The sequence below is a fragment of the Mus musculus genome, chromosome X (assembly GCF_000001635.26).
Source record: "Mus musculus strain C57BL/6J chromosome X, GRCm38.p6 C57BL/6J".
Classification (NCBI taxonomy): domain Eukaryota; kingdom Metazoa; phylum Chordata; class Mammalia; order Rodentia; family Muridae; genus Mus; species Mus musculus.
In genome coordinates, this window is record NC_000086.7 from 157,303,677 (window position 1) to 157,328,373 (window position 24,697).

A 24,697-nucleotide genomic window follows, 5' to 3' on the forward strand; every position below is an offset into this window, starting at 1 on the left:
CAAATTGCATAACAATCTACCTTCCTACCTCCCCTTCCTTTTCTTCTCCTCTTTCCTCTCTCCTCTCTCCTCTCTCTTCTCTCCCTCTCTCCTCTTCTTCTTCCATAATGCTTTAAGTACATTTAAGTGTTTTTTTTGTTGTTGTTGTTGCCTTACGTTCATAACTACCCTAAGGCACAGGTTGGCCATGCCTGAAAGCAAACAGCATTTCCATGAGGATCTGGATTATAATTACTCCATAAACTATCACACAAAATATATCAAACTCCTACTTATACTACATATACATACATACATTTCATACATATGCACATACATATGTATATACGTACATACATACATACATATCGCACAAAGATAATTGTGAAGGGAGATAAGGGATGACTCAGCCATTAAGAGTGCTTGTTGCTCTTGCAGAGGACCTGGGCTCAGTTTCCAGCAGTTCCAGAAGATGTGACACCTTCTTCTGGCCTCGGAGGGCACCAGATAAGCTCCTGGTACACATGTATTCATGTAGGCAAACAGCCATACACATAAAACAAATTTGTTTGCTTTCGACTTTTTTGGAAAAAGAGAGAAAGATAGCTATGGAGGTGAAGAGTTAGGAGAAGTTGGGGAGGTGAAAGAGTATGATCAAAATATATTGTATAAAAAATGTAATAAAAATAAATAAACCTTTTCAAAACAGAGATTTGTTCAAAATCTGAAAATCTACAAGCCAGAGTAAAGCAACCACCTCCTTTAGAATACCAACATCTTCAATCTCGGTAACTAACCTCTGAGATGGGCACTGCTCTCACACTTTAAAAGACAGGGATGGGAAAAATGAAGCAATCTCCAAAAGGTCATGTAGCACCCAAGAGGTAAAAAATGGCTTACAATACAGTCAGCCTCCATATATCTCTCCTCCATACTGTCCTTCCTTTGGACAGCACTGAGCTGAGGAGATATAAGGAAGACGAACATCACCTTCACCTGGATGACTGTGAGACAAAAACTTGAAGATACCTAAACAGGGGTGGAGAGACAGTGGCTGTAAGCTCAGTACTAGAAGCCAGAGCAAGGTCACAGTTTGCACGCTCTTTGTCCCTGAAGAATACTCAGAGTAGATGCAGGAAGCAGAATGACTGCATTCTTCGACATTCTGCAAAGACACTGAAAGCTATAACAAATAGGGGCATGAGGTATCCTGGCTGAAGCCTTTCCTCTCCTCTCCAAACCTATTCCAATGGAAACTGTGTAGTGCAGCAGGAGTAAACATACCAAGGGAGAGGAGCACTGCTGGGAGCACTTGTTCCAAGTACCAAGTGATGGGGAGCTCAGAAGAAGCCTCACCTATAAGCTAACAAGGTCATGACAAAGGAAGAGAGGAAGGGGCAGGATTAGCACCCTGAGAGACAGCCTGCCTCCGCTCCTAAAGTTTCACTTCCTAGGCCCCCAGGACCACTTCATGACTCTCTATTAAATAACCCTCCCCCACCAGCACAGCCTCCGTAGCATCCCTGTGTCACCCTAGGTATGTGAAAGCACGTGAAGAAAAGGAACTGCAGCTGATCACCCCCTCCCTTCCAGAATCTGCAGCTCCCAGCCCATTTCCTGGCACATTCTTGGTGTGCTACAAATGCTTGTGGCATTGAGTTTGCTGAGAGGATGCTGGTAACCCGACTCAATGAAATGCACTATTGTCTTAAAGGCAGGGAAGCATGAGAAAAGGACCTAACGCAGAGGTTGTGTCCTCATTAGTGGTCTCCTTAGGGACAGAGCTAGAGACTAGGATTAAAGCACACGGTGTTTGAAAGGGGTGGGGGGTGGTCAAAGAAAGAGGTCTTCAAAAGCAAGAAGGGAAAGGAAGGCAGGCAGCAAAGGGCATTTTTGCCAGAAAGCTCAAGCCCACGGGGTAAGCTCCCAGGAACATTTATAGGGCATGTGAGAGGCAGGAGAAAGAAGGGCAGGCACTAGCCGCCTTCCAACAATTGTTGGCTAAGGGCCAGTGAGGAAGGATGATGGCATGGTGAGTCTTTTGGATGCAGTGCCACTCACAGTAGACTCCATAGGGACAAGAAAGACTTTGGGCAGAATGAAGGGGCAGGCAGTTAGAAGTCAGACAGGGATGCAGTGAAGAAGTAAGGACTCACCCCACCCCTGATCTTGAAGCAGGTGTGAGGAAATGTGCCCTATTCACAAGCTCCTAAGTGCCTCAGGTGGAAAAGCACACCCTCAGAAACATGGGCTCCGAGGGTGGTAGTCAGGGTCCTAACTGGTCAGTACAGACTGTATGCTATGCACACTGCAGTGCCTGGGATTAGCAGAGTTTAGTGATAAAGGCAGAGAGGTGAGGTGCACTTTGCTTTGCTCTCTGCAGTGGAAATCTTCCTACCTCACTCGAAGCCTGTGCGTGGGAGTCGTATGCCTAAGGAGTTGGGAACATGCAGCCAACTTCTCTGTACCTGCTGTGGCCAAGGCCACAGCTACTCCCTCATGCCACCCTCAGGACACTGCCTCCCCAGGTCTTCCGTGCTGGTATTTCTTTTCTCTGGGCATGGGCTGACAAGCTTCGACCCCAGATGCAAAGCGCACAAGGAAACAGTTCAGAGGTGGTCCAGCACTGAGCTAGGTGATTAATTCAGCTGGGGAACAAGTCTGAGCCACTCTCAGGAAGCTGCTCCTCACATCTGACTCAGAACTGGCCAGGGAGACCAAAGGCAGCCTGAGTCTCTTCCATAGTGACCTTGGGGGGACTCCTCCTCTGTTCCGGACACTGTAAATCCTCCAGAAGACACCCCAAATCACCCAATTATCACTATATGCCTATTCAAAGGCTCTATTAACCAGAAAAACAGCAGGCATCCTTGTTCTTTGCTGAAAGAAAAAGACAAAAAGTGACAAAGACGATACTGGAAGGGTTTGGAGGAAGGAAAAGGAAGGGAGAAATGATGTAATTATATTATAACCTCAAAAAATATTTTTAAAGAGCACATGCTTGCAGGAAATGCAGAATCTTAAATAAAAATGGGTGCTTATTTCCCAATATTAAATTTCCACTTGAAATCAACACGGTGAGTTTCAAAACACAAAAGTACCAATGACCTCTCTCCAGGGAGGAGCAGGAAAAGGCAGGGAGACAGAGATAACAAATTTACCCTTCAAGGAAGCAGAGACATCCTCATTTATCTTTTACAGTGATCACTCCTAGCAAAGAGGACAACAAAGCCCATTCACACACTTCTGTTTTGAGACAGGGTCACTGTCACAAAAACCAAGAGGTAAGGCCCTCAGACCACTGCGAATATGAGTCTCCCTATCACTCAGTTTGGTAGTTTTGGTCACAAAAGAAAGCTGAGGTCAACACATCTTAGGTGGCACTTTAATTAGCTGCAGTCCGGAGCTTCATGGTGAGAGAAAGAAAAGCTTTAAGCCCCTCACAAATCAGAACATTTTTTTTTCCAGCTTTCCCAATGGGTAGCCAAGTGACTCAGCATCAGCCCAGTGTGGGCACTATTATTGATGAGAAATCTTCCGCCTGGGTGATATACTGCGTACAGCACATGTCCAAAAAACAGTGCCAAGTCATACCAGGAAGAGAAGGCAAATTATTCACCTCCACTTCAAATGCAGGCAAATCCTCTCTTAATGCAGCAGCTTCTCCATATCAGAAAGACAAAGCAGGGAGATAGAGATTTCCATCTAAGACTCAAGGAATTATTAGGCAGAGCCTCTTCTTTCTTGTTGACTATTAAAAAGGCAATCAAATTGAGGAAAGCAAAAGGGAAAAGGGGGTGGGGGGGGGCTCAAAAACCATCCCAGAGTGAAAAGCCACACAAAAGGCTGCAGTTTCTCTCTCCTTTGTTAGTACTGTGAGCTCCACCTAGAGGTCATTTTTAAAATCGCGAGTTAATTCAAGTTAGGAGAAGAAAATCTTTGTATTCTGGGGTTTAGGGCTAGCAGTGACTGGGAGAACTGCTGGAGATCCTTGGACAACACCCCATTTCTTATCTTGCATTACTGGGACTTCTCTGAACCTTAATATACAATACCTCCTAGGGGAGCCTAATGAGATCCAGAAGGACGACTGCCTTTGATGTTTGTGCCTGTCAGAGCTGCTACTGGAGTTCCTGGCAGATTGAACTCAGCTCAAAGAAAGCAGAGTGTTCAAAGAATACTTTTAGAAGGAAAAAGTGACAGTTCTAGTTGAAATGAAATAAAAGACTGGCGATCAACCCAGAGGGCCAACAGAAACATGTCTAATATTAGAAGGACTGAGAATAGTTTCCTTAAAGAAGGACTCATGGACCATTTGCTTAGAAGACCCAGCTACAAGACAATCTTTGCCTAACTGAATGTCAGCAAGCACTTGAAGTACTCTTAATTTCTATTTCTGAAAAGCTGACTACAAGCTTCCAAATATCCATAACTCACTCATTCATAGCTCTCTCTCTCTCTCTCTCTCTCTCTCTCTCTCTCTCTCTCTCTCTCTCCCTTCCTTCCTTCCTTCCTTCCATCTCTCTCCCTCTCTTCACACTAGTCATCCTATGAAATTGATAGTTTAGAACCTCAAGCTACAACAAAGAGCACCTAGTACACTGAGCATTCAACTGTTCAATGCAAGACACATCCTGCCCCACACATCAAAAGCTACCTTTTAAATTAACCAAGCCTTCAAGAAACAACAATGTGGTGTTGGTGCCAAGAGTTTCATCTACCATATGGAGAGTGTCTCACCACAACCCGTATGTTCCTACCTCCTCCAGCCTGTGGTGTACATGACCTAAAACAGCTTTGACAGATCTTGAATGGAGAAAAATAATTTAAAATTACTCATTGTCCTCTTCCAAGACCACCACCAATACTATTCAAGGTCTTTCTTCTTTGTAAATACTCATCTGCCTTTTCAATCCTGTTAACTAAAACATCTAAGATAAGGTATCTCAATCTCAAGAGTTACTACAAACAAGGTTCTACAAAAAACTTGTGCCAGAAGATAGGGGACTGCCCAGAAATTCTATTTCAACAAGGCTACAGTGAGAATCTCCTTGCTTCTTGACCCTAAGGCAAAATTACTGGTGTAAGGAATGACTCAAAGCAGTGTGTCTAATGATAATATTAAGAGATGGGTATGAATACAGATATACAAAGAATGCTATACAAAGAATTAACCAAATCAGGAGCTGGTTCTTTGAGAAAATTCAACAAGATAGATAAGCCCTTAGCCAGACTAACCAGAGGGCACAGAGAGAGTATCCAAATTAATAAAATCAGAAATGAAAAGGGAGAAATATCAATGAAATATATCTCAAAATAGTTATTCTGTCCGGAAATATTATTGATAATTTTTCTCACTGTGCTTGAAATTAGCAGGCGGATTTCTGAGTCCGAGGCTAGCCTGGTCTATAAAGTGAGTTCCAGGACAGCCAGGGCTATACAAAGAAACCCTGTCTCAAAAACCAAAAAAAAAGAATATGAATATGAATATAAAAGTTGAACAATTTTAATGTATTATTTGATTCTCAAAATATTAAATATTATTAATATGTTTGATGTATAAAATGTATTTAAATAATCAAAATCTTTTAAAAAATTAATACAGATATGGATGCTTGCAGCTAACCATGGAATTGAGCACAGGGACCCCAATGGAGGAGTTAGGGGAAGAACTGAAGAAGCTGAAGCGGCCTTATCTGGCATCAATGGGAGGGGAGGCCCTTGGTCCTGTGAAGGTTTGATGCCCCAGTGTAGGAGAATGCCAGGAGGGGGAGGAAGGAGGGGGTGGGTGGATGGGGAAACACTCTCATATAAGCAGGGGGAGGGGAGATGGAATAGGGGGGGTTGCAAAGGGGAAACCAGGAAAGGAGATAACATTTGAAATGTAAATGAATAAAATATCCAAATTAAAAAAATATATATATCACACAGATGGTGCACAGAAAAAAAGAAAAGCAATGTAGCTATATGCATGACTATAGCTTGAGGAAGAAAAACACTATATTAAATCAACATCCTTTCAAAGAGCCATCACCAAGTAAATTGTCTTTTAAATTATGGAAGTATACACTTTTACTGAAATATTTCTGGATTTTAAATTTGTGCTAAATTTCAAATGTTCCAGATATTTCTACTTTGGTTTCTTATTTTAAAAATGTCAACTCTGAAATATGTAAAAAATCATCTCTGGGAGTTATACCTACACTAGGGGATGTTTAAAAACATGCTTTTGGATACAAAATAAAGTATTAGAATTTAAAAAGAGAGGGAGAGAGACAGAGATGTGTATGGCTAAAATCACAAGTATATAGACTTCTGATTTAAAGTAGTCTTTGCCAGTAAGGTGCCCAGCATGCTCTTGCATGTCCATGTCCCATTGATGACTGCTATCATCAGAAAGATTTCAAAACTTTGTCTACAAAGAAGTGTTCCTAATTTTAGAGTCTCTCAGTTACAGAGTAGAATCTCGGGCGAAATGGTAAAGGCATGCTCTGGCCCTGCCCATTTGAGTTTCAGCTCCAGAAGAATATCTCCAACTCAAGGTGGACCCCCTCATTTATTTGTAGACGATATAGCTATGCAGAATTGCCCTGTTTATTCCTGTATTTTGCTGCATACCATCAGAGAATTTTTACCAAGTGTCTATAGTACCTGCCATGGTCTATCACTCATGCATACCTTATAAGCATGCCCTTTGGGCCATTTGTGGAACACGCTGGCTTAGGAAGTAGATGTGTGCTTTACTACAGGAAAATATTTGCCTCAGGACATTTGCACACATCATGCACAAATGGAGAAGACACATGGACAATATGGGTTTTTTTTTCCTTTGCAACTTGAGGGCCCTTCTGCCAGCTGCTTCCCGTGGCTCCCCACTGCTCGACATTCTGCCATATCCAATGATGGTTTATAGCAAAATTCACTAGGCAGAAAGCCATGTGGCTTTTACAGGCTGCAATTAGGAGTAAAACAAAGGCTGAATTACATGGCATTTGAAAATGCAGTTAGGGAAAGAATAAGTCAGATCTTATTTTCTGTTACCTCCTGGTGATGAAATCTATGTGTTCATCCAAAAGCACACACCTACCTCTGGGGTCATTTGGAAACAACAGCTCAGTCAATAAAAATAAATAAATAAACTGTACAGTCAACATCGAGCATGAAAATCCATTAAACAGTGGGTTTTTTTTTCTTCCATCCAAAGAAGTCCTACCTTTTCTTGAGCTTTCCTTTTTGTCCCTGCATCCATCCATTCATTTTCTTTCTCCAGCATGTCAATGAAGGCCCAGCGAACACCCTCAATCAATTCTTCCATCTATTAGAAAATACCCAAAGAAGCAGCGTCAAAGCCAGAAACTTCAGCCCAGGTTTCCTTGACCTGAATCAGGTTACAAGAAAATTACTTCAAGGTTCAAAATGGGGGGGGGCAGTGTTTCTTTCAGTTCAATTTCATGCTCTGACATTATTTTGGGAGGGGGGGGGCTCTGTAAACAGATGATGCAAGGTGGTGACAGTACAAGTTCCATAATTTAATAAGAGCTGAGGAGTGTAGCTCAATGAAAAAGTGTATGCCTAACAAGTGCAAGGCCCTGGGTTCTATCCCTAGTTCCAACACACCACACTTGCACACACACACACACACAGAGAGAGAGAGAGAGAGAGAGAGAGAGAGAGAGAGAGAGACAGAGAGACAGAGAGACAGAGAGACAGAGAGACAGAGAGACAGAGACAGAGACAGACAGAGACAGAGACAGAGTTTATCAGAACCAGAGAGTGCCAGGCAAAAGCACAGTCTGTGATTTTTCAGATAGACATTGCCAAAAAAAGCGAGCAACAGTTGAAAGAAGTGTTGTTTAAAAAGAGAATCATGCTGGGATATACAGCACCTCAAAGGACATCATGCCAACATGAATCAGATTTATGTGAAGACCCCCAAATCTCTCTAAATTCAGGGCCAGTAGTGAAACCAAATGCTTAGTTATCATCTATTCCCTTCCTACTGCTCTCTCTCCTCCCTTGCAGCCCAGCAATGTCTTATTCAGATCTAGAATGCTGGGTACAGGCAGCATCTGTAGAATAGAAGTTTTCTGAAAGGCCTTTCCCCAGACATTAAAGAATGAGATCACATCCATGTTAAGAATATATTTTCTTTGCTGACAACCTCTGCTGGGCCATAACAGGGATGAGGAGACTGGGGAAAGAGAGCCGTTGCTGCAAGGGCACGAGGAAACCCTGCTGTGTTTGGATGCACACCTCAGAACCCTATTCACCTGCACATTGCCTTGACTGCCTTAATGGTATAGCCAAAAAAAAAAAAAAATCAAACGCTGGAGCCTGGTTCCAGGATTATCTTTACTTTTGAGATCATGAAGCTATAGGTCAATTGTTAATATTCTTTCCAAACACCCACTTTGTTCTATAAGGAATTGTCAGCATAAAACTCCCTCAAAATAATTTCTCTCTGTTTAATAAGTTTTCAGTTATGTTTTCAGTTCAATAACAGTTGTAAGGGAAGCAGAGCTGTAAATCAGTGGGCTAAGTTCCACCGTATGTAAATAAGAACAAACAGCAGATGGAGAAGGGGGAGCTTCACAGCTATTTCTTCCAATTTAGTAAAAACACTAAAAGAAAGAGAAAGCTCAAGTTGGGATCCAGGCGTGACAAGAACATGAAATGATGGAAGAAAAATAATCCCGTTAAAGTAATTAAGTCATAATTGCCACTGTCGTGTGCATATTGGAATCTCAAAGGAGTGCTTTTAAAGTCCTGATTTTAAAAGTGATTACAAATTAATAAATATATAATTTTCACACCCAGGCATTAGGACAGCAGTGACACCAGTCTAAAGTTCAGCCTGGGAAGTGGGAGTTTTAAAATCTCCACAGGTGAGTCCTATGTACAGACAAGATTAAACCCCATGAGCATCTCAGGAAGCCACTTATTTTACAAATAAGGAAGTTAGAAGATGATGACCTATGTAATCTCAGACAGCTAATGAAAGCCAGAGCCAGACTTTGACCACAAAACCTAGATGACAACTGTGAGTACAGAGCTTCTAGAAGTCAAAAAGATTCGAATCAGAAGAAAATGCCAAGGAAGTAGAATGTAACTAAGAGTCAGAAGCAGAAGTGACCATTTCTAACAGGAAGTCGGACAAGAGAGGTACAGAAATGACATGGAGCCTCCTAGAGGCTACATCTTTTGCTCGTAGCAAATTAAGCCACCCTTAAATCTTGTAAGCTTTTCAACCTAGCATATTACCTGCATGCAGAAAGAACAAGGCCATATTCCTAAACCAGGGAAGGATACCAGGGATGGAAAGAGGTGCGTAGAGTTGACATATTTAGTAGCCAAAGAAATAGAACTAGATAAGTAATGGCATATGGAAAGGTGAGAAAAATCAGGGAGATGATCAGTTCTCAGGATCCAGGCAAGAACAACGTAGCAGATATGCTCACATTCTCTAGGAGGGAAACAGAGAGAGAGAGAGAGAGAGAGAGAGAGAGAGAGAGAGAGAGAGAGAGAGAGAGAGCTGAACCATAGTGTGATGAGGAGTACATGAACTTCTAGACAACCAATTTATAGAGCCAGTAGAGGAGATATGAAAGAAAGAGAGGAAAGGAGGAAGGGAAGGAAAGGGGGAGGGAGGGAAAGAGGGAGGGAAGGAGGGAGGGAGGGAGGGAGGGAGGGAGGGAGGGAGGGAGGGAGGGAGGGAGGGAGGGAGGGAGGAGACATAGGGATTAACCCAACCCAGAGGGCTGAGGCTTGGGACTGTGCAATGTTTACTTTGATGTTTTTGTTGGCATTGCTGCTGCTCTCTGTGTTCCAATACCAATGGATGCATGAAGAAGGAGAAGACTGAAACTATGCCAAAGGCCATAAAAGGTTTCTGAGAAGACAGAGTGGGAGATGAGAACCAAAGATTATGTGGAAAGATTCATCTTAGATGTAAGGCGGGATTATGAGAGGAAGAAAGGATGAAATGTCATAAGAATCTCCGGAGTAGAGGGCATGTAATCGTAGCTTTTCTCGGTGAAATCTGGCCAAGATGTAAAACAAGGGTTTGTCTTTAAAAAAAAATTCTATCCCTTCACGCATGGCCATAGACATCCTGATAGGTTGAGCACTCTGAGAGAAAGGGGCCTTTCACATATAACAAAAGAGAGAAATCAAAGGTTTCCTCTCTATACCCTAGCCAGCATGCAGTCAATAAGGGTGGGAAGCATCCAACAACTAAGCAGAGAGCTGATCTCCCCAAGGAAATAGGTTTTTGAAGTAAACTGCATTAAAACTAAAATTTCATTATGTTTTAAACAATCAAAATGAGACAAAATAAACACTGCCCAGGCCAAAAGGATCTCTGGCGATTAGGTTTGTTGTTGTTTTTCTGGTTTGTTTTGTTTTCTTGGTTTTTTAGATTCCTTCAATAAATTTTGAGGTCATTTATTGTCTTCAGTGGCATTTTAATGACATATACACTATTTGATAAAATCAGGCTAAGCAGCTTGTTTTCTTTTTTTCTTTTCTTTTTTTAAAATTAGATATTTTCTTTATTTACATTTCAAATGTTATCCCCTTTCATAGAAGCTGCCTTAGCCACTCCAAGGTATTATAATGACTATCAAATGTATTAAAGGCTTAAGAATAGAATTTTCCATAGGTTTTTCAAGCTCTTTCTCTGCACCCTGCTGATTGGCATTCCAAGTGGAAATACACTGCAGCAAATGGCAAATGGATTTCGGCTCATTGTCTGAATGAAGAATGACAAATAGTTTACTCTTATGTGGCATTCCTTTCCCCCTCCCGCTTCTGTCTACCTTAAATCAATACTTTGATAACTCACTCTCTTTGTGGCTTTCATCAATGTCAAAATGTAAGCAAATCACTTCACTTCTTGCCACACTTGGTCCTTCTTTGTCCTTGAGAACCCCCATCTTTCCCCCCTCTCTTTCTTTTATGGATTTATTCTATAACATTTTCTGTGACATAATACTGAACTACCCTAACAGACTTTCAGACCAAGAGAAATCTTTGAAGATGATTAATGCCATTGGTTGGCATGCCAATGCAAATGAGATAATGATTTTAGCATGTTGGAACCAGGAAGATAAATCTTAGAACACTTTTGATTTTTATCACTGGACAGAATCATACAATAACATTATCTTTAGTCAAATTGTACACCCTGGGACAGCAAAAGCCTACCATAATTTTCAAATGAAGTGGGAGAGAGAAATAATATTTCTTCTTCAAGCCCTGACCTAGTGCCCCAAAAGCCATCACGTAGCATTAATGGAAATCACTTAAAGTAGGAGTCAGCAGGTTAAGTTATGCACACAAAATGTTTATTTAGAGTCAGAGACCAAATTGTAACATACAAGAATTAACTAAAATATTACTGTGATAAATCTGCAACATTCAAGTTAAGGGGCCTCTAGGTAAAGCATTTGTTTCAGATTTTCTCAATCAACACTCAAAATACAGTTCATTTGATTGGTCTATGGCAGTGGTTAGCTCTCTTTCTCAACAATGAGTATTTAAAAATAGACTCTTTTCACTCTTTGTACCCCATGAATTGAATCATAATATCCTATATCAGACAATAGAAAGTTGCACATGGCTACCCCCACACTATCTTCAGGGTAATCTCGGTGGAGGGCCCCAAGGTCCCCAGAGGACTCTCCACGCTGCAGGCTCCCTAGCACACAAGGATCTTGAGATCACTGGTGAGTGGAACTCAACATCACTTCCAAAAAAACCTGGTCTTGTGCTAGCAGCAACAGGTCAAAGGACAAAGGCAGACCCTAGCACACCCAGAATCATTCGATCACTGAGACCAGTCTATGCAGGAGAGCACGTGGGCAGCAGAAGCAACAGAGCTTCTTGGACAGGGTCCCTTCCGGCCTTCATACCCAGCCAGGAGACAGAGCTGAGACCCAGACCCCTGGACACCTTCCCGGCCAGAGGAGAGTCGGCCTCCAGGGAGGGCTCTGATCCCAGGAATCAAGAGGTGAATCTTAGCTCCACACTTTTGTGCACCTTCCCTGCAAGAGGAGAGCTTGCCTGCAGAGAGTGTTCTGACCACTGGGACACAGGAGAGAGTTGGTCTCCCAGGAGTTCTGACAGAGGCTAAAGAATCACAGGAGGAATAAGCTCCAGCCAGAGACAGCTAGAACATCTAACACCAGAGATTACCAGATGGCAAAAGGCAAAATAAAGAATCTTACTAATAGAAACCAAGACCACTGGGCATCTTCAGAAACCAGTACACCCACCACAGCGAGTCCTGGATACCCCAACACACCCGAAAAGCAAGATTCGGATCTAAAATCATACCTCATGATGCTGGTAGAGGATTTTAAGAAGGACATTAATAACTCACTTAAAGAAATGCAGGAGAGCCGGTCATGGTGGCACACGCCTTTAATCCAGGTACTCAGGAGGCAGAGGCAGGCGGATTTCTGAGTTCGAGGCCAGCCTGGTCTACAAAGTGAGTTCCAAGACAGCCAGGACTATACAGAGAAACCCAGTCTCGAAAAAACAAAAGAACAAAAGAAAGAAAGAAAGAGAGAGAGAGAGAGAGAGAGAGAGAGAGAGAGAAAGCAAGCAAGCAAGCAGGAGAACACTGCTAAACAGGTAGAAGCCCTTAAAGAGGAAGCAAAAAAAATCCCTCAAGGAATTACAGGAAAACACTCCAACACTCCTAAACATATAGAAGATCTTAAAGAGGAAACAAAAAAAATCCTTTAAAGAATTACAGGAAAACACAACCAAACAGGTGAGGAAATTGAACAAAACCATCCAAGATCTAAAAAAAGGAAGTAGAAACAATGACGAAAACCCAAAGGGAGACAACTCTGAAGGTAGAAACCCTAGGAAAGAAATCAGGAACCATAGATGCAAGCATCAGCAACAGAATACAAGAGATGGAAGAGAGAATCTCAGGTGCAGAAGATTCCATAGAAAACATGGACACAACAATCAAAGAAAATGCAAAATGCAAAAATATCTTAACCCCCAAAATCCAGGAAATCCAGGACACAATGAGAAGACCAAACCTATGGATAATAGGTATAGATGAGAATGAAGATTTTCAACTTAAAGATTTCAACTTAAAGATATTTATAAATATCTTCAACAAAATTATAAAAGAAAACTTCCCTAACCTAAAGAAAGAGATGCCCATGAATGTACAAGAAGCCTACTGAACTCCAAATAGACTGGACCAGAAAAGAAACTCCTCTTGGCACATAATAATCAGAACAACAAATGCACTAAATACAGATAGAATATTAAAAGCAGTAAGGGAAAAAGGTCAAGTAACATATAAAGGCAGACCTATTAGAATTACACCAGACTTCTCACCATAGATTATGAAAGATCCTGGAGAGATGTTATACAGACCCTAAGAGAACACAACTCTCAATTACCATAGATAGAAAAACCAAAGCTTTCCATGACAAAAACAAATTCACACAATAACTTTCCACGAATCCAGCCCTTCAGAGGATAATAATGGGAAAACACCAACACAGGGACAGAAACTAGGCCCTAAAAAAACAAGAAAGTAATCCTTAACAAACCTAAAAGAAGACAGCCACAAGAACAGAATCCCAACTTCAACAGCAAAAATAACAGAAAGCAACAATTATTTTTCTTTGATTTCTCTTAATATCAATGGACTCAATTCCCAAATAAAAAGACATAGACTAACAGAATGGCTACATAAAGAGAACCCAACTTTCTGCTGCTTACAGGAAACCCACCTCAGGGAAAAAGACAGACACTACCTCAGGGTAAAATGCTAGACAACAATTTTCCAAGCAAATGGTTCAAAGAAACAAGCTGGAGTAGCCATTCTAATATCGAATAAAATTGACTTCCAACCCAAAGTTATCAAAAAAGACAAGGAGGGGCACTTCATACTCATCAAAGGTAAAATCTTCCAAGATGAACTCTCAATTCTGAATATCTATGCTCCAAATGCAAGGGCTTCCACATTCATTAAAGAAACTATACAAAATTTTGCTCAATGAAAACATTGCACCTCACACATTAATAGTGGGAGATTTCAACATCCCACTCTCATCAATAGACAGATCCTAGAAACAGAAACTAAACAGTGACACATTGAAACTAACAGAAGTTATGAAAGATATGCATTTAACAGATATCTACAGAACATTTCATCCTAAAACAAAAGGATACACCTTATTCTCAGCATCGCATGGCACCTTCTCCAAAATCGACCATATAAATGGTCACAAAAGAGGCCTCAACAGATACAAAAATATTGAAATTATCCCATGCATCCTATCAGATCACCACGGATTAAGGCTGATCTTCAATACCAACATAAATAATATAAAGGCAACACTCACGTGGAAGCTGAAAAACACTCTACGCAATGATACCTTGGTCAAGGAAGAAATAAAGAAAGAAATTAAAGACTTTTTAGAGTTTAATGAAAATGAAACAACAACATACCCAAACTTATGGTACACAATGAAAGCATTCCTAAGAGGAAAACTCATAGCTCTGAGCGCCTCCAAAAAGAAACTAGAGAGAGCACATACTAGCAGCTTGACAACACACCTAAAAGCTCTAGAACGAAAGGAAGCAAATTCACCCAAGAGGAGTAGATGGCAGGAAATAATCAAACTGAAGGCTGAAATCAGCCAAGTGGAAACAAAAAAGAATTACTCAAAGAATCAACCAAACCAGGAGCTGGTTCTCTCTCTATCTCAACAAGATAGATTAACCCTTAGCCAGACCAACTAGAGGGCACAGGGACAGACTAACAAAATCAGAAATGAAGAGGGAGATGTAACAACAGAACCTGAGGAAATCCAAAGCATCATCAGATCCTACTACAAAAGACTATACTCAAAAAACTGGAAACCCTAGATGAAATGGACAAATTTCTAGACAAATACCAGGTACCAAAGATAAATCAGGATCAGATTAATGACCTAAATGGTCCCATATACCTAAAGAAATAGAAGCAGTCATTAATAGTCTCCCAACCAAAAAAAGCCCAGGACAGATGGGTTTAGTGTAGAATTCTATCAGACCTTCAAAGAAGACCTAATTCCAATTCTCCTCAAACTATTCCACAAAATAGAAACAGAAGGTACTCTACCCAATTCATTCTATGAAGCCACAAGTACTCTGATACCTAAACCACATAAAGACCTAACAAAGATAAAGAACTTCAGATCAATTTCCCTTATGAATATCGATGCAAAAATACTCAATAAAATTCTCGCTAACCCAATCCAAGAACACATCAAAACAATCATCCATTATGATCAAATAGGCTTCATTCCAGGGATGTAGGGATGGTTTAATATACAGAAATCCATCAATATAATCCACTATATACACAAACCCAAAGACAAACACACACACACACACACACACACACACACACACACACACATGATCATCTCGTTAGATGCTGAGAAAGCATTTGACAAAATCCAACAGCCATTCATGATAAAAGTCTTGGAAAGATCAGGAATTCAAGGCCCATACCTAAACATAATAAAAGCAATATAGAGCAAACCAGTAGCCAACATCAAAGTAAATGGAGAGAGTCTGGAAGCAATCCCACTAAAATCAGGGACTAGACAAGGCTGCCCACTTTCTCCCTACCTACTCAATATACTACTCCTAACCAGAGTAATTAGACAACAAAAGGAGGTCAAGGGGATACAAATTAGAAAGGAAGAAGTCAAAATATCACTATTTGCAGATGATATGATAGTATATATAAGTGACCCTAAAAATTCCACCAGAGAACTCCTAAGCCTGATAAACAGCTTCAGTGCAGTAGCTGGATATAAAATTAACTCAAAAAAATCAATGGCCTTTTGGTACACAAAGGATAAACAGGCTGAGAAAGAAATTAGGGAAACAACACCCTTCTCAATAGTCACAAATAATATAAAATACTTCGGTGTGACTCTAACTAAGGAAGTGAAAGATCTGTATGATAAGAACTTCAAGTCTCTGATGAAAGAAATCAAAGAAGATCTCATGAGATGGAAAAATCTCCCATGCTCATGGATTGGGAGGATCAATATAGTAAAAATGGCTATCTTGCCAAAAGCAATCTACAGATTCAACGCAATCCCCATCAAAATTCCAACTCAATTCTTCAATGAATTAGAAAGGGCAATTTGCAAATTGATCTGGAATAACAAAAAACTTAGGATAGCAAAAACTATTCTCAATGATAAAAGAACCTCTGGTGGAATCACCATGCCTGACCTAAAGCTTTACTACAGAGAAATTGTGATAAAAAAAAAAAAAAAAAAAACCCTGCATGGTACTGGTACAGCGACAGACAGGTAGATCAATGGAATAGAATTGAAGACCCAGAAATGAACCCACACACCTATGGTCACTTGATCTTCGACAAGGGAGCTAAAACCATCCAGTAGAAAAAAAGGACAGCATTTTCAAAAAATGGTGCTGGCACAACTGGCGATTATCATGTAGAAGAATGGAACTGGTCCATTCTTATCTCCTTGTACTAAGGTCAAGTCTACGTGGATCAAGGAACTCTGCATAAAACCAGAGATACTGAAACTTATAGAAGAGAAAGTGGGGAAAAGCCTAGAAGATATGGGCACAGGGGAAAAATTCCTGAATAGATCAGCAATGGCTTGTGCTGTAAGATCGAGAATCGACAAATGGGACCTCATAAAATTGCGAAGCTTCTATAAGGCAAAAGACACTGACAATAACACAAAAATGCCACCAACAGATTTGGAAAGGATCTTTACCAACCCTAAATCAGATAGGGGACTAATATCCAATATATATAAAGAACTCAAGAAGGTAGACTCCAGAAAATCAAATAACCCCATTAAAGAATGGGGCTCAGAGCTAAACAAAGAATTCTCACCTGAGGAATACCAAATGAATGAGAAGCACCTGAAAAAATGTTCAACATCCTTAATCATCAGGGAAATGCAAATCAAAACAACCCTGAGATTCCACCTCACACCAGTCAGAATGGCTAAGATCAAAAATTCAGGCGACAGCAGATGCTGGCAAGGATATGGAGAAAGAGGAACACTCCTCCATTGTTAGTGGGAATGCAGGCTTGTACAACCACTCTGGAAATCAGTCTAGTGGTTCCTCAGAACATTGGACATAGTACTACTGGAGGATCCCGAAATACCTCTCCTGGGCATATATCCAGAAGATGTTCCAACCAGTAAGAAGGACACATGCTCCACTATGTTCATAGCAGCCTTGTTTATAATAGCCAGAAGCTAGAAAGAACCTAGATATCCCTCAACACAGGAAAGGATACAGAAAATGTGGTACATTTACACAATAGATTACTACTCAGCTATTAAAGACAATGAATTTATGAAATTCCTAGGCAAATGGATGGACCTGGAGAGTATCATCCTGAGTGAGGTAACCTAATCACAAAAGAACTCACATGATATGTACTCACTGATACGTGGATATTAGCCCAGAAACTTAGTATAACCAAGATACAATTTGTATAACACATGAAACTGAAGAAGAACAAAGACCAAAGTGTGGACAGTTCGCCCTTCTTAGAATTGGGAACAAAACACCCATGGAAGGAGTTCCAGAGACAAAGTTTGGAGCTGAGATGAAATGATGAACCATCTAGAGACTGCTGCACCCAGGGATCCATCCCACAATCAGCCTCCAAAAGCAGACACCATTGAGTACGCCAGCAAGATTTTGCTGAAAGGACCCTGATATAGCTGTCTCTTGTGAGGCTATGCTGGTGCCTGGCAAGCACAGAAGGGGATGCTCACAGTCAGCTATTGGATGGAACACAGGGCCCCCAATGGAGGAGCTAGAGAAAGTACCCAGGAGCTGAAGGGGTCTGCAACCCTATAGGTGGAACAACAATATGAACTAACCAGTACCCCCATAGCTCATGTCTCTAGCTGCATATGTAGCAGAAGATGGCCTAGTTGGCCATCATTGGGGAGAGAGGCCCCTTGGTCTTGCAAACTTTATATGCCCCAGTACAGGGGAACACCAGGGCCAAGAATTGGGAGTGGTTGGGTAGGGGACCTAGTAGGGGATAGGGGACTTTCAGGATAGTGTTTGAAATGTAAATGAAGAAAATACCTAATAAAAAAAATTGGAAAAAAGAACAAAGACACTTCAACTTATAGAGGAGAAAGTGGGGGAAAGCCTCAAAAATATGGGCACAGGAAAAATATTCCCAAACAGAACAGCAGTGGCATGTGTTGTAAGATCAAGAATCAACAAATGGGACCTCATAAAATTGGCAAACTTCTGTAAGGCAAAAGCTCAATAAGACGAAAAGGCCACCAACAGATTGGCAAAGGATCTTTACCAATCCTAAATCAATATATACAAAGAACTCAAGAAGCTGGACTCCAGAAATTCAAATAACCCCATTAAAATGGGGTACAGAGCTAAACAAAGAATTCTCAACTGAGGAATACCAAATGGCTGAGAAGTGCCTGAAAAAATGTTCAACATCCTTAATCATCAGGGAAATGCAAATCAAAACAACCCTGAGACTCCACCCCACACCAGTCAGAATGGCTAAGATCAAAAATTCATGTGACAGCAGATGCTGGCAAGGATGTGGAGAAAGAGGAACACTCCTCCATTGCTGGTGGGATTGCAAGCTTGTACAACCACTCTGGAAATCAGTCTGGCAGTATCTCCAAAAATTGAACATAGTACTAAGCAATTCCTCTCCTGGGCATATACCTAAAAGATGTTCCAACTTGTAATTAGGACATATGCTCCACTATGTTCACAGCAGCCTTTTTTATAATAGCCAGAAGCTGGAAAGAGCCCAGATGTCCCTCAACAGAGGAATGGATACAGAAAATGTGGTACATTTACACAATGGAGTATTACTCAGCAATTAAAAACAAGGAATTCATTAAATTCTTAGGCAAATGGATGGATCTGGAGGATATCATCCTGAGTGAGGTTAACCCAGTCATAAAAGAACTCACATGATATGCACTCACGGATATTAGCCCAGAAACTTAGAATACCCAAGATACAACTTGCAGAGCACATGAAACTCAAGAAGAAAGAAGATCAAAGTCTGGATACTTCATTCCTCCTTAGAATGGGGAACAAAATAACCATGGAAGGAGTTACAGAGACAAAGTTCGGAGCTGAGATGGAAGGAAAGACCATCCATAGACTGCCCCACGCGAGGATCCATCCCATATAAAACCACCAAACCCAGACACTATTGCATATACCAGAAAGATTTTGCTGACAGGACCCTGACATAGCTCTCTCTTGTGAGGCTATGCCAATGCCTGGCACATACAAAAGTGGATGCTCACAGTCTGGATGGAAAACAGGGCCCCTAATGAAGGAGCTAGAGAAAGTACACAAGGAGCTCAAGGGGTCTGCAACCCTATAGGAGGAACAACGATATGAACTAACCAGTACCCCCAGAGCTGTGTCTCTAGTTGCATATGTAGCAGAGGATGGCCTAGTCAGCCATCAATGGGAGGAGAAGCCCTTGGTATTGAGAAGATCATATGCCCCACCCAGTACAGGGAAATGCCAGGGCCAGGAAGCAGAAGTAGGTGGGTTGGGGAGCAGGGCAGGGGGAGGTATAAGGGGCTTTGGGGATAGCATTTGAAATGTAAATGAAGAAGATATCTAATAAAAATAAAATAAAATAAAAAAAGAAAGTTGCACATGTATCTATATCCATGCTATTCTTCCATCGTGAGCTTAAAAAAAAATGAGACTCTCCTATCATCTCCTTCACACTCTCACTTCTTACCTTTTCTCCCCACATCCTTTCATATAAGTTGGTAATGATGGTAATACTGATTCATTTAAATAAATGCCAATGGTATTTTACAGACAGGAGATTCAGTTCATCCCATGATTGATTATAGTTTGCTTCCAGTCTTTGCTTCTGGCTATAAAGAAATCCTACAAAACCAGTTCAGATCCTTAGTCATATCCATGAATCTCATCTTGATTTTTGATTCCTTTTTGGAGTTCCTTCCAGGCTTATAGTCAGTATAATATGAATATATATGATGTATTATTTTGTTTCTATTTATATTTATTTAGTCTCCCTAACAAGACCTAGGAAAGTTGAGAACAAGAACCATGACATAGACCAAGACTATAGATATATGTAAGAAAGCCAACAATTATCCTGAAATTTCTATTTTCAGTAACTTTTATGGGTTTGTATATCATATGTGATTTTTACATGATTTTCTATCTCATGTTCATACTTAATACTGACATGGGCAGATGCTTAGTAAAGACAAGTTCATGACCTCATGCAAGAAATGAAGGCATACAAACAGGAAAGGAAGAAATAAAACCATCCCTGTTTATAGATTATATGACCCGGTATACAGAAAAAAACTAAAACTCCATCAAATGACTCATAAAATGATAAATTCCATAATGTTACAAGATACAAAATCAATGCATAAAACAACTAGCATATTATGTCCTAATAAAACTGATGAGAAGGAAACTGTAAAGGCAAATCCATTCACAATAACTAAGAATGACAATATATGGGACTAGATTAGCAAAGGAAGTAAAAGACATCTACAATGAAAAGTATAGTTCTGTGTTTAAGGAAAGAAGAGAACCCAGACATTGGAAGGACCTCCCATTTCCATGAGAGGTATAATTAATATTGCTAAAATGTCCATGATACTCAAAATTATTTGCAGACTTAAAATAATTTCTGGGTAAATACTAATTTTTTTTTACAGAACTAGCAAAAGCCATCCTGAAATTAATACAGAGACAAAGAAGACCCCAAACATCTCAAATAATCTTGAGAAAAAAGAGCAAAGCTGAAGGCATCACAATATCTAATTTTGAGACATACAACAAACACATAAGCAAAGCAGCATGGTATTGGCATGAGAACAGGCACACAAGCCAATGGAACAGAACAGGAATGCCAGAAATAAACCCATGCATCTAAAGCCAGCTGATTCCCAACAAAAGGCCAAAACATACATTTCCCTCTTCAATAAAATGGTACTGAGAAGACTGGATATTCGTGTGGGGCGGGGGGGTTATGGGGGACCTTTGGGATAGCATTGAAAATGTAAACGAGGAAAATACCTAATTAAAAAAAAAACACATAAAACCAGAGACACTGAAACTTATAGAGGAGAAAGTAGGGAAAAGCCTCAAAGATATGGATACAGGGGAAAAATTCCTGAATAGAACAGCAATGGCTTGTGCCGTAAGATCAAGAATCAATAAATGGGACCTCATAAAATTGCAAAGCTTCTGCAAAGCAAAAGACACCGTCAAGACAAAAAGGCCACCAACAGATTGGGAAAGGATCTTTACCTATCCCAAATCAGATAGGGGACTAATATCCAATATATATAAAGAACTCGAGAAGGTGGACTCCAGAAAATCAAATAACCCCATTAAAAAATGGGGCTCAGAGCTGAACAAAGAATTCTCACCTGAGGAATACCGAATGGCAGAGAAGCACCTGAAAAAATGTTCAACATCCTTAATCATCAGGGAAATGCAAATCAAAACAACCCTGAGATTCCACTTCACTCCAGTCAGAATGGCTAAGATCAAAAATTCAGGTGACAGCAGATGCTGGCGAGGATGTGGAGAAAGGGGAACACTCCTCCATTGTTGGTGGGATTGCAAGCTTGTACAACCACTCTGGAAATCAGTCTGGCGGTTCCTCAGAAAATTGGACATGGTACTACCAGAGGATCCCGCAATACCTCTCCTGGGCATATATCCAGAAGATGTCCCAACCGGTAAGAAGAATACATGCTCCACTATGTTCATAGCAGCCTTGTTTATAATAGCCAGAAGCTGGAAAGAACCCAGATGCCCTCAACAGAGGAATGGATACAGAAAATGTGGTACATTTACACAATGGAATACTACTCAGCTATTAAAAAAATGAATTTATGAAATTCCTAGGCAAATGGATGGACCTGGAAGGTATCATCCTGAGTGAGGTAGCCCAATCACAAAGGAACTCGCACAATATGTACTCACTGATAAGTGGATATTAGCCCAGAAACTTAGGATACCCAAGATATAAGATACAACTTTCCAAACGCATGAAATTCAAGAAGAACGAAGACCAAAGTGTGGACACTTTACCCTTTCTTAGAAATGGGAACAAAACACCCATGGAAGGAGTTACAGAGACAAAATTTGGAGCTGTGACGAAAGGATGGACCATCTAGTGATTGCCATATGCAGGGATCCATCCCATAATCAGCTTCCAAATGCTGACACCTTTGCATACACTAGCAAGATTTTGCTGAAAGGACCCAGATATAGCTCTCTCTTGTGAGACTATGCCAGGGCCTAGCAAACACAGAAGTGGATGATCACAGTCAGCTATTGGATGGGTCACACGGCCCCCAATGGAGGAGCTAGAGAAATTACCCAAGGAGCTAAAGGGAACTGCAACCCTATAGGTGGAACAACAATATGAACTAACCAGTACCCCGGAGCTCTTGTCTCTAGCTGCATATGTATCAAAAGATGGCCTAGTCGGCCATCACTGCAAAGAGAGGCCCATTGGACTTGCAAACTTTCTATGCCCCAGTACAGGGGAACGCCAGGGCCAAAAAGGAGGAGTGGGTGGGTAGGGGATGGGGGGGTGGGTATGGGGGACCTTTGGGATAGCATTGAAAATGTAAACGAGGAAAATACCTAATTAAAAAAAAAAGAAAGCTTGTACAACCACTCTGCAAATCAGTTCCTCAGAAAATTGGACATAGTACTACCGGAGGATCCCGCAATACCTCTCCTGGGCATATGTCCAGAAGAGGTTCCAACTAGTAAGAAGGACACATGATCCACTATGTTCATAGCAGCCTTATTTATAATAGCCAGAAGCTGGAAAGAACCCAGATGCCCCTCAACAGAGGAATGGATACAGAAAATGTGGTACATTTACACAATGGAGTACTACTCAGCTATTAAAAAGAATGAATTTATAAAATTCCTAGGCAAATGGATGGACCTGGAGGGCATCATCCTGAGTGAGGTAACCCAATCACAAAAAAACTCACACAATATGTACTCACTGATAAGTGGATATTAGCCCAGAAACTTAGAATACCCAAGATATAAGATACAATTTGCAAAACACTCAAGAAGAATGAAGACCAAAGTGTGGACACCTTGCCCCTTCTTAGAATTGGGAACAAAACACCCATGGAAGGAGTTACAGAGACAAAGTTTGGAGCTGAGACCAAATGATGGACCATCTAGAAACTGCCATATCCGGGGATCCATCCCATAATCAGCTTCCAAACGATGACACTAGCAAGATTTTGCTGAAAGGACCCAGATATAGCTGTCTTTTGTGAGACTATGCCAGGGCCTAGCAAACACAGAAGTGGATGCTCACAGTCAGCTATTGGATGGATCACAGGGCCCCCAATGGAGGAGCTAGAGAAAGTAACCAAGGAGCTAAAGGGATCCGCAACCCTATAGGTGGAATAACAATATGAACTAACCAGTACCCCCAGAGCTTGTGTCTCTAGCTGCATATGTAGCAGAAGATGGCCTAATTGGCCATCAGTGGAAAGAGAGGCCCATTGGTTGTGCAAACTTTATATGCCTCAGTACAGGGGAACACCAGGGCCAAGAAGTGGGAGTGGGAGGGTGGGGGAGCGTGTGGGGGACTTTTGGGATAGCATTGGAAATGTAAATGAAATAAATACCTAATAAAAAATTACATATCTCTCTCCCTTTCTCTCTCTCTCTCTCTCTCTCTCTCTCTCTCTCTCTCTCTCTCTCTCTCTGTGTGTGTGTGTGTGTGTGTGTGTGTGTGTGTGTCCATCTATCTCTAGCTAGCTAGCTAACTCTAGCTCTAGCCCTATCCCTATCTCTATCTCTATCTCCATATACTATTGAAGTAGAACAGAGAATGATTCCTCTACATCAAACTACTTCAAAGCACTTTATTAGTGAAAAGGAAGAATGGACATTATTATTAGCGTTCATAGTTAACTAAAAAGGTAGAGGGCATATTCTCAGGAAAGGGCAACTCATCTTAATAGAAATGCAAACATTAAATGAATTCATAAATATTACATATTAATTGATTCATTAGGCTATAAATATTTATACAAATGAGTTTGAATTAGCTTCTGATAAAAAATATAATAATGTCATTGAAATAAGTAAAAACTGGACTTACGATGGAAGCAGAACAAGTGGCTAAGCCAAAAAAAAATCTAAGCACAGAAACTGCCGGGGTTTCTGGCAGCCAAGTGAGCTAATAAATCATATCACACTGTCAGGACTAGCAAACTTGCATAGCCATTAAACATGTTGGAAAAAGAAAAAAATAATATCCCATTATTTGGGCCCAAGTAATGCTATAAAGCATGTTAGTGTGGTGGCATAAGAGTTTAGCATGTCCGTTCATGCTAAAAGTCACACAGCTGTAGGACTGAGCTAGGAACAGGAAGAATATCCTTTTCATTGAATATGAATATACAAGCGCTTTCCTATCTTATAGTTTATCATGTCCTGTTTGCCACTTTGCCACTCTCAGAGGGAATGGATCAGAAACTAGAATAATATTTATAAGTTAACTGTGTCATCCTAATGGCTCAGCTCTTGATAACTACACCCTTTCTCCCGGAAAGTAAATGTGTTTGGTTATTCCCCATATTCACATCTGATTAAGGCA

At 40.8% G+C, this 24,697-nt stretch overlaps 1 protein-coding gene across 1 annotated transcript in view; it reads right to left on the bottom strand.

Moving 5' to 3' along the window:
- The window catches only part of Phex (phosphate regulating endopeptidase homolog, X-linked), a 253,212-nt gene that overhangs the window by 141,602 nt on the left and 86,913 nt on the right, over positions 1-24,697 (bottom strand). The window contains exon 12 of the mRNA NM_011077.2: positions 7,193-7,294. Within this exon, the coding sequence (NP_035207.1) occupies positions 7,193-7,294 (102 nt within the window). The remainder of the gene's footprint in view (positions 1-7,192; positions 7,295-24,697) is intronic.